The following is a 12,150-nucleotide window of genomic DNA, read 5'->3' as shown; positions in this document are numbered from 1 at the left end:
TACATGGACTGATTTTAGGTCATTCTTCTGCTGGGAATTCAGGAATTACAAAAGGCAAAGCACTGATTCTCAAGTTGTTCAATTTTGTTCTGGGCAACTTTTTGGCTGGGCAATAGTGGGCCCTTAGTCTAATAGTACAAGTCAGTCCCTCCCATCCACACAGAAGGCGGCTGCAATTAAGGATTTAATGAAAGTGGCATTTTAGAGCTGGAGTAGTTTCACTTCGTCCACAAAAACAGATCCCCTTTTCCGGAGCGCAGAGATGTGCAGGAATTGCGCTTATGGAAGAATTACTTTCTAATGACAAGAAAGCAGGTACCGCTGAAGGAAGAAGGGCCTTCTAGGATTAACCTTCCTTCCCCAACACAAAGCAGCAGAACAAGGTGAGGAAACTCGAAGGAGCTCGCAGCCCTCACAGACCAGGAGAACTCGGTTTTAGAAGCAGGGCAGCACCCACCCCAAGCACCCACCCCGCACTTGGGCCTCTAGTCACCGCATTCTTCGAGGAAAACGAGCAATCTCGCCCGCCTCGCAGAGGAGTGGGGCCGCTACCCAGACCGCAAAGCCAGCTGGTTTCTCCCGAGCGGTCCGGGGACGTCACCAGAGCAGGAAGGGCCCAACCCGCAACCCTCCTCACACCGCTAGCCTCCCTCCCGCCGCCCCTCCGCGCAGCAGGGGTGTACACCTGCGCGCCCTCGCGGCGGCGCCGCCACCCAACAGCACGGCGCGCGCCCCGAAGCCGGGGGTCGCGGGCGGGCGCGCGCCCCAGAAAACCGCTCTCGCCTACGGGCCGCAGCTCCAGGAACCGAGACATCCGGGCCGGGAACGCGCACGCCGGCGGCCACGCGCCCCGAAAGGGCCGCACAGCGCCCGCGCGCCCGCGCATATAAACAGGTCCTGCCGCGCGTGAGCACCAGCGCGCGTTCGCGCGCCGCGCCCACCCGAATGTCCGACCCGCCCCTCCCCCACCCAAGGGGCGGGGGCGCTCGAGGCCAGGGACGTTCTCCGCTCCGGAGCCGCCCCGAGGTCTCCTGGGCCCAGCAACAGCGACCCGCCCGCCCCCGCCCGCCGTTGTGTGGGGTGGGCCTGCTGTCTCAGGCCCGTAACCTCCCCGCATCCCTGCCCCCATTGGAGCCCTCACCCGGCGACGTCGCCGCCGCCGCCGCCGCCGCTCTACCCGCCGGCCCCGCTGCACCGTTCGGGGCCCCGGTTCTGCCGTCGCCGCTCCAAGACCGACAGGATTTTCCCCTCACAGCTCCCTGGGCGCCATCTTACATTCAACCCTCACAGCCAATGGGTGCTGAATGCCTCTCTCGCGATAATCTGAGCGTCGGATCCCGCGAGACTTGAGGCTGCCTCCTGGCTAGGCTTAAAGGGAACGCTTCTGCGGCGCAGGTAGGCCGGGCCTCCGGCTGCAGTAGCGGCAGGAAGAGGGGTGTAGGGCGGAGCTCGCTGCCCTCGAACGCCCCTCCATGCGGGGCGGAGCCAGGGCCTGAGATTCGCCTAGCTTTGGAGTCTAGGCAGGCAGGGGCTCCAAGCTTGCTCTCTGGACCCACCTTCTGCCGCCTACCTGGGCCTCCTTAGGTCGCGCAGCCCCACGCAGGGCGGGGCCCGGCCTCTTGCTTAAGGTGGTCCTCACTGCTCTGACTTAGGCCTGTCGCCTCCAGCCGCAGCCCCACCTGGGACGCCCCCCCCCCCCGGGGAACTCTCCTCTCGTGTCCCTAGCATCTGGGATCCTCCTCACCCCCCACCTTCTGTCTAATTCACCCTTCCACAACCCAGTCCACCTTAAAACGGGCCTCTGGTAGCCTGGTGTTTGTATACAGGGAAAATGTGGAGGGTGTTAAAGCTGCAGGCACCCGCTTGTGGGGCATGTGGGCCTTGCAGTAGCGCACACTTCCCTAGAGGGCATCGGGCCTGCAATACTCTTTTAAAAGGCCTCTGAGTCTTTGCATTTGTTCCTCCTGCCCTGGCAAACTACCCCTAATCCTTCAGGTTTCCCCTCAGCAGTCACTTCCTGAGGGTAGTCTTCTGAAGCCCAGGCTGGGACAAGATCCTCCTCTGGCCTCCAACAGGCCCCAGGGAGACCTCTCCTGCACAGTGCTTCACTGTGCCTGGCACGTAGTAGGCCCTCAATCATTATTTGCTGAATAACTGGACAGGGAGCCTGGCCTCTTAAATCTACTAGGCACACAGGCAGACACAAACTTTCCAGGTCCCTCTGGCACGGGGTTCCTAAGCGGTGGAGCATCACCTCAGGACCCACCATTCCCTCAGACCTGATGCAGAGAATATCTTATCAGACTCGGGCCCCTGCCCTTGAACACCAAGAAGTGCACCAGTGGTTTCAAGGCTGTAAGTACTGCTGTGTGTGCCGTGCTTCATTCCCTCCGCAACCCCTACCCTCAGCATGTCTCTAAGGCCCGCAGGTGCTGGGAGGGCAGACAGGTAACACAGACTCCAGGGAGATTTAGCTATTCTTTATTGACATGGGAGTCTGGGTTCCCCTAGCCTCCAGAAGGATGAGGTAAGTCCACAGGGCTTGCAGCTCACACCTTTCCTGGGTCCTCCTTCAGTGTGACGGTCCGGTTGAAGACAAGCTAAAGGGCAGAGGGGGAAGAATGACCACCAAGCCAGAACCAGGCCAGCAGGCCAGGGTGGGTCTCACCAGATACCCCACTGCAACCCTCACTTCATTCATCCCAGAGGAGCTGAGGGTCAGGAGACTCAGGTTCTCAAGAACTTTATGACTTTGGATAAGGAACTGAATGGCCCTGGGCCTCCGTTTTATATGAATTATAAAACCCCTAGGCCTGCCCCCCACCTTGAGGAATAAGAAAGGCAGGGTCCGTACAAAATTATGTGCATGGACTTAACCTCTGAGTCTGTTTCCTCATCAACAGAACATGAATGCCACCTCCGGTGGTGAGGACTAACTAAGGAAATGTAGGCAAAGCAGTTTGCACGGTAAATGGCAGCTGCCACTATCATTGTTGTGGAAAGGCCAGGCAGGTAAATTCAGGCACCTGTCCTTGGTGGCTGTCTGGATCCACGGAGAAGTAGCCAAGCCGCTCAAACTGGAACTTGTCGAAGGGCTTTGCCAGGGCCACAGAACAGTCCACTAATGCTGCCTCCACCACTTGTAGTGATGCCTGTGGGCAGGGAACTCAGAGGGCCATCCAGTCAGGGAAGCCCCCCCTACCCCCATACCCCATGAGCCTACCAGGTTCAGATCACTTAAGAATCCACCAGGCACCTCAGTAGGATCCTCAGGGTTCTTGTGCTGAAATCTGCAGCCAGAGTGAAGGTCAGACTCCAGCTGGGCCGCCACAGCAGGCAATGCCCACCTTGTACCTGACCCCACCCCTGCTCTGCTCACTCACAGCCGCTCGTAGAGGCGAATCTCACATGTCAGAGGCTGTGACACCCAGTGAATAAAGGCCTTGGGCTTTTCTCCAGTATCTGCCCGTCGGCAGGTCACTTCCAGGCTTTCTACACAATCACTGGGGCCCTGAAAGTCGAGGGAACAGTCCTGCAATCAGACCTGGGGTCCACTACCAGGACTGCAGGCTGCACCCAGATCCTTCCCCAGCAGTCACTGCGGTAGGAAGGCTGCAGCTGGCTCTCACCTTGACAACATGCTGCAGCTCGATGACGTAGCCTGTGTGCCTCAGGCCCACAGGCTGGCCCCATGCCAGGCGCTTATAGCCTGGCTCTGGCTCCTAGAGGTAGGAAGTAGGGTGGACACAAGAGGCTGCAAGGGTTGGAAAGTTACCAGAGGCTTCCTCCCCTCACCCCTATGTCTGGCAGGCGTTGGTTGGTCTGAAGCAGGAAGGAGATGGACTGCAGGGCTGCGCTCGGCAGCAAATAGGACCCTCCACCCTCCCATTCACCTCCTTGAAGTCAGTCCTCTCGATGAAGACAATGGATCCAAAGGGAACCTGATGGAAGCCCTTAGTCTCATCAGCTGGGAAGTTGGGCACCTGAATGTCCAAGGACTATACCAAGAGATGGGTGTGTGAGTCACACTAGGCACTAGGACACCTCCCGCCCCAACAGACACACACATGCACACACATATATTGAGGGAGACCTACCTTAGCAGCAGGAAAGTTGGTGATGACAATCTTTAATGGCTCCAGCACAGCCATGGCCCGTGGGGCTGTGTCATTCAGCACATCACGCACACAGGCTTCTAGCAGATGTGGCTCCATTGTGGTCTGTGCCACTGTCACCCCCACCTAAGAAGAAAGGTCAGCATCAGTCATAGCCACAACCACGGACTGCCGTGCTCAGCCCCCACCTGCCCACCCAGCCCAATGGGCCATACCCGGGCACAGAAGTTGTTGATGGCCTCAGGTGGGAAGCCCCGCCGTCGTAAGGCTGTGAGCGTGAAGAGCCGTGGGTCGTCCCAGTCCCTGCGGGCAAGGAGGTGGTGAGAAGGCCTTTGGCAGCACATGCCACTAGTACCACCAATCCTTGATGAGCCAAACCACAACCACACCTACCGCACAGCACCAGTTGCCACAAGCTGGAGAATCTTCCTCTTAGAGACAACTGCATAGTGCAGGTTAAGGCGGCCGTACTCCCACTGCACAGGGCAATAGACATCCAGGGCATTGCACAGCCAGAAGTAGGAAGACCGTCTGGGGTGGGAGGGTGGAGTTAGGACTTCAGACCAGGGAGAGACTGCAGGAAGGGCTGCTGGAATCCCACTGGCCCTGCCCACCACATGGGCCCACATCCCTCACCGGGCCTGGAATTCCTTGGTGCAGAGTGAGTGGGTGATGTGCTCAATGGAGTCACAGAGGCAGTGCGTGTAGTCATAGGTGGGGTAGATGCACCTGCGGGGCATAGGCAGTGAGCCCCACCATCCAGTCCCACTCTGCACTACCCATGGCCCACCAACCCACCCATGCTCATACCCACCAGGTGTCCCCCGTGCGGTGGTGTGGGGTATATTTGACTCGATAGGCCACAGGGTCCATCTTGCCATCCTCCATCACCAGCTTCATCCGCAGCGTGGCCTCACCCTCTGCAAACTTGCCCTTGCGCATTGCCTGAGGGGAGCAAGGGCTCAGGCTGCCTCCCAGCATGGGGGCATCTCACCCTCAGCATCCTGGCCCACCCGGACCCAGCTGCCCCTGCAGAACCCACCTCGAAGAGCAGCAGTGACTCCTCTATGGGACGGTCTCTCCAGGGAGAGGGCAGCGGGTTGTGGCCTTTGAGCTCCTCTCCTCGCTGGTGGCACACATAGGCCTGGCCCCTATGGGGAAGGGGTGTGAATGCCCAGCATGGCTGTGTCCTGGTCAGCCTGCCTGGCTCCACATCATGCCCTGGCCTCACCTGTGAATGAGCTCTACGGCCCAGGCATACAGCTGGTCAAAATAGTCAGAGGCGTATGTCACCTTATAAGGTGTGTAACCTGGGGCAGAATGACACATATATTGTATGAGCAACCAACCAGGGACACCCAATGGCTGACCATGGCCCAAGGAGAGGCCCACTGACCACCAGCTCTGCCCAGGCCTTCCCAGCCCATACCCAGCCAGGCCACCATGTCGCAGATGGCAGTGAAGAACTTCGCTTCCTCCTTCTCAGGGTTGGTATCATCAAAGCGCAGAAAACAGATCCCATTGTTGGCCTAGGAGAAGCGCAGTTATCTGTGAGCGCCCATGTCATCAGCTCCCATAGTTCCACTCCTCAAACTAGGCAGTTCTCAGAGCTCTCCCGTGTCAGAACTGGAAACATCTTCAAGAGTTTCACTCATCTTTCTGTATCTAAATGCCGCAAACGAGGCACCGTCTATACCAACGTGGATCTAAGAGAGGTAGCACTGGACAGTCCCTCAAATTTGGACTCACTGCCTCACCTTAGAGCTTTTTCCCAATAAGCGCAAAGGATTGCTACGTATCTGTAACACGTGTGATTCCCCTCGATGGCCTCTGTGTGCTCTGGGCACATTATAGAAGCAGCAGGGAAGGCAGGACACCTCTCTGGTATCAGTCATGGGAACAACAAGTGGTCACTCTGCTCGCCAGGTTCCCAGACACACACTCACCTTGGCATAGCCAAAGTTGAAATTGATGGCTTTGGCATGTCCAATATGCAGGATTCCATTGGGTTCTGGCGGGAACCGGGTACGTACCTGAGATGAGGGGGATGGGAGCAGAGGAATTAGGTCAGAGCTCAGACTACCCTAAAGGAACAGACACCGTTCTTCAGGGAAGCCATGGTGATAGGTGAGACAGGGCAGTATGGAGGCAGCCCAGGCCCCTGCCAAATGCTGATGGCACTAGCCTGCCTGGCCATACTCTTACACACCTGTCCCCCAGTGATCTGCAGGTGCTGCTTCAGTAGATCCATGGTATGTGGAGTGGTCACATAGCCTGGAGTCTTGTAGTTCTCACCTGCCAGGACCAGAACGAGTCTGAGGACCAGACTGCAGGCCAAGGCTCCCCACCCCAGGGGCCTGGCTGCAAGAGTTGCTATCAAGATCCAGCCCTCGCCAGAATTTTGCCCTGCCTGCTCACCAGGCTTGTGGAACTTAAGCGCCTCCCCTCGGAGCTGCTCCATCAGAGACAGGGTCTGGCCAGCAGCCTCGCCTGCAGAGAAGAGACCAAGGAAAACTTACCCTCTGGATACAGCTACCACATCCAGCTCAGAAAGGCACCTGTTGGTACTAATATCCTGCAACCAGAACAGAATCAAGCAGGCCCCTCCTCCCCCAACCCCAGAGACAAGAGATACACAGCCAGACTTCTCAGGTCAGTCTCTGGGTAAAGGGAACAAAGGAAACACCAGGACTTCCAGTCTTACAGCAGAAGGAAGGGTGCTATGCAAGCCAATGGCCTGAGGGGACAAAGCAGTAAGGACCCATCAGGTAGAAAGCCCAGAAGTCAGGGAGTTGAATGCGACAGGAGTCTCAAGTCTCTCACCATTCTCCACCACATCCTTTGCTGTCCTCCGGTCTGTTTCTTCCGCTCGAGTCTTTGCCACCTGCAAGAAGCCCAGAAGTTGAGTCAGGGTCTCTCCTGGGCAGGGTCTTGGGATCACTGGGGTCAGACACTCCCTTCCCCCGCCTAAGGTCTCACCACCTCATCCCCAGGGACCCAGAACCATGCTCAGCCCCACCTTGGGCTTCTTTTCCAGATCAGTCTCCGTCTTGGGACCTAAAAGGTGGAGGACCTGAGCAGAGACCAGAGTCAGGCATGAGACAGGGAAGGGCTTCTTTCCAAGAGCCCCTGATTGACGCCATCCACCCAAGGGCTTCCTGGCTTGTTTACCAGCACCACCTTGAAAAACGTACCTAGCCCATCCCACCTCTGCTCCTCACGTGGTCCTGCTGGCCTCTTTCCCTCCTGAGCATCAATACTGGGCTCAGGTAACAAAAACTGCCATTTAGAGAGAAACTGTTGGCCCAGCAGCAAGATAAGCCATCTACCTCAGCCATCACCCTTAGCCTCCTACATGAAGATGCTCGTCTTCAAATGAGATGAAGGCCACATCACTCCTATTTACAACGTGAGGAAACTGAGGTTCAGAGTAAAGTAACTCATCACAAATTCGGGACAACTCAGAGGCCCAAGTCTGCCCACCCAGGTGCTGCCCCCTCCATGCCAGGTTGTTCTATTCACCAGCAGACTAGCGACAGGGTCTCCTCCCCCCGACCCCCGTTTATCTCTTAGTGGACTCTAGGCCATTTCCACAGTAGGGTCTTCGTCTGCTTCAGCTCAAGGAGGCGCCCACCTGCATGTCTACTTCATGCTTGATCATTTTGCCATCTGCCCACTTGAGCACAGCTCGAGCCTCTCCTAGAAACGTGGGCACAAGGAGCTGCAGAAAGGCAAAGAAAGGCACTTCCCACCCTCTTTCCCAAGAAAAGGTCCTGGCTGACCTCAGGAGCTAGAGTCTGGGCCCAGCCAGACCTCTTTTTAAGGTGCTCCCACTCCTCTATGCCTCCCCACACCGCCCTCTCTCACACCCGGAAGAGAAGGCATGACCAGAGAGAACAGTATAGTCCCTTCCCCAGGCTCTGCTCACCCATCAGCAGCCCCATGTTGAAACGATAACGCTCCACCAAGAGCTGGGGCCGGTGGCGGTTTATGGCGACCTCCACCTATAAAACGCCAAAGCATACCATTCAGGAAAGTGTCTTTCAGAACCACACCTTCACCCTGGGTCTTCCTGGGTGGAGAAGCTAAGCCACTCCTTTCCAGAGTCAGAACTAAGGCGGCAGCCAATGTGTGGGGAAAGACTCACAGCCTCTTCAATCTGCTCTGGGGTCACCGAGATGCCCACACCACATTCCTGCTCAAAGTCCGCGGTATCGATGGGATCCAGGGGGTGACTTCGCACATACTCAAGGGCAGCTGAGGAAGGAGAGCCAAGGAGTTTGTGGCATGTCAGCTCCAAGAAGGAGGTAGACTGGGCCCTAATCCCATGAAACCCCAATTACAGTTTGGCCTTCTGGGAGGCTAAGCATTGCACCACTCTAGAGAAACCCCGAGGCCTTAAGAGAGACGTATGTGTTCTGAGGGAGGCTTTCCCCAGACCTACACAGGTCCCCAGTCAGTCTCACCAGAAAGCCTCTCCATCCCTCAGTGTTAGTAGGTCTGATTGAGAGAAGAGTGCTGAACTAGGCATCTAGAGAGCTATTGGGGGACTTGGCAGAAAGGGGTCTTGGCTGAAGGTTGAAGGTGGAAGTGGCAGGACAGACGGGGGTCTCACCGCTCAGCTGGGGCTCGGTGTGGATCTTCTTATTGGCTATGTAGCTCACGAGGAACGAGAGACGCCGGGGATCCCTGAGTCGGGAGGCCAAGCCATACAGCAAGGTCCCGGTAGCCTTGTCGACAGTGGAGCCCAGAGTTTGCTGCGCCTGGGGTCAGAGGGGTCAGGAGAGAAGCACCACGCCCAGTGAGAAAGGCGTACGCGAGACAAGGTGGGTAGATCTGGATGGGGACCGGACGGGCGCTGCGTGGGGATACAGTCCGCAGTCGGGCCAAGGGCAGAGGGGCTCGCACCTGGATCGCCGCCTCACGCAGCTGCGCGCTCAGAGCCGTGTTCTTGAGCGTCTCGCGAGCCTTGTGTTCGCTCAGGCCGAGGCCAGTGAAGAGCGACACGGAGTCCACAGTCGCCATAGCAGGGACACCGGAAACCAAAAGAAAACTTTGGGGCAATTCTGCCCGTTGACGTTAGCCCTCTAACCAATAGGAGAGCGGAGCCGTCAGGCAGAGCCAATGGTGTCTTTCCTTGGCGGGCTGGGGCGGGGCTCTTCAGGGTTGTCGGCGCCATTTAAGGAACAGACGGCGGCCACACCGGCTTTTCTTGGCGCTTCATTTCCGTCTCCGCGTTACTGGTTACTTGAAGATGCAGAGGGCAGCGGGACTTTAGGCAGGATGCAGACGCATGCATGGCCCTTTGCTCTTCGACTTTTCTCCTTCCGCCCTGGAAACCTTGGGACCATCCCAATCTTCTCGGGAGCAAATGTGAGTCCCTATCGCATTTCTGAAGTCACAGCTTTGGAGTTGCCGTGGAAACAGTAGAGCAAAATGAAGCCCTGGAAATCTGGTCAATACTCCAGCGCAGAGACCTGGCGGAATGGCCGCTGGAGGGCCCCATAAGACTGGCACTTTCAGGGGACCACCCGGACACACGTGGCCAGGAGAAGGAGAGGTTTGGGGCCAGGAAGGACCTCGCAGAAGTTCTCTGATGATTTGGTTTAAAATCTTATGGCACACTTAACCTCCCCTTGCCAAAGCATGTAAATGTCACGAAAACCACAAGCAAGTTATACCTTGAAATCCATCTACAAGCATTTGACAGCGTATTTTATTGAAATTGGGATACAGTGGTGCCGAGGAAATAGAATTTTCATTATGATGGCTATTGTGCTTGGGGAGGGGGTCTCCCCAGTCTCTCACTGGACTTCCAAAATCTGCTGGGAATCGTCAGGTTAAATAGAACATAACAAGTTGTTTTCTTTGTGGAATTGGAGCTGCTGCTGGTGGGATGGTGAGGATATCCCGATATCCCCAAATTTGGAATTGGAACTCAGGCTTTTGGGGTTTTGGTGTCGCTAATACTCCTCACCCTTCAAGGACTCGGCAGGATCCTGACTACGTCTGTATCTGTATTCTGTGTCCTGCTTTGTGGCCATATTCCATTAATGACCAAGTTCCATTCCTGGGCCTACATCTGGGTCCCACATGATGCCCAAATGCCAGGTTCTGCCCAGCGCCCCACAGTTATCAATATCCAGGTCCAGTCCCGTGTCTTGGGGCTTCCCACTTCCATGGGGCCCCTTGGCCTCAGCCTAATACACAGCCCAGTGAAGTCCAGGTACAGGCACTGATCAGGGGATGCAGTGCAGCGGTGCCACAGATAGGCACCAAGCAGCAGAGCCATGGCCACAACAGCCCTGTGCTGAGTCCACAGCTGCAGTTGCCCAGCCCACCACAAAGGTGTCTATGATGAGCAGAGTGCCTGCCAATGCCACTGTCTCCTCTGTACCCGATCCCACTGAAGGATTTATTATAGCACCATCGCTGAGTCCTGCAGGCCTGGTAATGGCCCCTTCAATGGGGTCAGGGCCTGCACTCCTTTCCCTGGCCTCAGGATACCTACCTCTGGAGCCTGTGGCTCCATGTCACAGGATGAGGCAGTAGCTCCGCCAGTGCTACCAAGAATGCCACAAGTGGCAGTGGCAGGCCAGCCATCCTCTGGAGTCCTATGACTTGCACAGAACAGAATCATGAAGTTGTATGGGCCCAGCCCAGAGGGCTGGCTTGCCTGCATGAGACCCGGGCACTACTTCCAGGAAAATCAAGACAAAGACCAAGGAGAAAAGCCAGGCTGCAGCCAGTAAAGGCCAGCTGTGGCATGGGAAGAGGCAGGGTCCAGCAGCCAGGCCTATGGACAGGTCCCTACAGTGTAGGCTAACAGTAAACGTAGAGGCAGGAGAGGCTGCAGTGCTGATGCACACAGCAGCCTTCTATAGATGCCACAGAAGGGTAATGTGGCAGGATCAGCAGCAGCAGGGCTGTGGTCAGGGACAGAACAGAGCCCCTGATCAGTGCATCCGGCACATATAGACCACTGGTGGCCAGACATCTGGGGCTACCCAGTGTAGGCCCAGCACAATCCTGTTGCAGCCCATGCCTAGTAGGCTCTCCCGCAGTATGCCACCACCAGCTCCCAGCTTGTAAATTCCACCATGTCTGCAGGGTCTCACACCCAGCTATCCAAGGCCAGCAACACCACGTGGGACTTGTGCTGTTGTCCCCATAGGGAAATGCCAGCATTGATCACAGGCTAGCTTTCCCCAGGAGCTCCCTCTGCTTACCACCACTCTTAACGCCAGTTGAGGCTGAGAGGTACTAGTAGGGCCCACATGAGCTTCTTGTAAGACTGGCCCCACAGGCTTGGGAGTGGGGATGGACCGAGAGGGCTGCCAGGACCCCGTCCCACCTCTGCTTGCCTTATACTCTTTCTGGTGTGTCTGAATACCTGCCTCATGAGTACCTTCGCTCCCCATCTTCCTCCAGCTGGAGACACCCACCCTACCCCCAAGAAATGGAGAGGAGTGGGTAGCATTATCCGAAGAGGCAAGGAGGTTGATTTCTCACAAGATTTGTCCTTGCTGTACGAGTGTACAAAGTCACAAAGGCCCTGAGGCTGAGACAAGCTTGCAAACCCACTGTGGGTGAGCAGCTTGGGGCAGTTGCCAGGAGCCAAGGTCTCAGAGACTCAAGCGAAGAAATGGCCTGGAAGGACCCAGTACCCTCTCTTCCACAGGAAATCAGCCAAGATTAGCTCTGATCCTTTCTGCCTGTCCTCCTTTTGGAGAGCGGGGTCTCCTTTCCCAATTTTTTCCTCCTGTGTTCTCCCTTGAGGGATCCAGATGGTACTCAAACTAGCAAAGAAAGACCTGAGAATGGGAAAGGAGGAAGAAGATTCTCCAAGTCCCCCCTGACCTGCTGTCTGTCAGCTTCTGGAGCCTCGTGGGCTCCATCCCTTGGGTGTGAGATACTAACAGTGATGCCAACCATAGCTGCCTCCACGTGAGACCCAGGACCAGTGGGGTCCAAAGGCAGCAGGCAGGCCCTCGAGAACTGATGGCACAGGATTTCATGACCCACAGGGCCTGAG

General features: G+C 56.7%; 2 protein-coding genes across 4 annotated transcripts in view; both read right to left on the bottom strand.

Moving 5' to 3' along the window:
* The window catches only part of QRICH1 (glutamine rich 1), a 41,283-nt gene extending 39,691 nt beyond the window's left edge, over positions 1-1,592 (bottom strand). The window contains exon 1 of one of the 3 annotated variants that reach the window (XM_033132101.1): positions 1,142-1,592. The gene's annotated coding sequence lies outside the window, so the exon portion shown is untranslated. Of the gene's footprint in view, positions 1-493; positions 597-1,141 lie in introns of those variants that run through there. The other 2 variants (XM_033132100.1, XM_033132102.1) reach the window with 2 other exon arrangements.
* An 872-nt stretch (positions 1,593-2,464) lies between these two features.
* QARS1 (glutaminyl-tRNA synthetase 1) lies at positions 2,465-9,386 on the bottom strand. The gene is made up of 24 exons (XM_033131734.1): positions 9,024-9,386; positions 8,731-8,878; positions 8,263-8,372; positions 8,044-8,119; positions 7,750-7,814; positions 7,135-7,188; positions 6,939-6,999; positions 6,534-6,605; positions 6,325-6,410; positions 6,062-6,148; positions 5,545-5,644; positions 5,347-5,425; positions 5,158-5,266; positions 4,930-5,060; positions 4,752-4,844; positions 4,509-4,646; positions 4,331-4,418; positions 4,098-4,241; positions 3,894-3,998; positions 3,630-3,722; positions 3,384-3,511; positions 3,224-3,290; positions 3,027-3,152; positions 2,465-2,600 (listed from the first exon to the last, which is right to left on the bottom strand). The coding sequence occupies exons 1-24, from the start codon at positions 9,138-9,140 to the stop codon at positions 2,550-2,552; spliced, it is 2,328 nt and encodes a 775-aa protein (XP_032987625.1). The 5' UTR covers positions 9,141-9,386; the 3' UTR covers positions 2,465-2,549.
* Positions 9,387-12,150: the final 2,764 nt, after the last annotated feature.

Source organism: Rhinolophus ferrumequinum, chromosome 17 (genome assembly GCF_004115265.2).
Source record: "Rhinolophus ferrumequinum isolate MPI-CBG mRhiFer1 chromosome 17, mRhiFer1_v1.p, whole genome shotgun sequence".
In the NCBI taxonomy this organism is placed as follows: domain Eukaryota; kingdom Metazoa; phylum Chordata; class Mammalia; order Chiroptera; family Rhinolophidae; genus Rhinolophus; species Rhinolophus ferrumequinum.
This window is presented reverse-complemented; position numbering and strand designations above follow the sequence as displayed.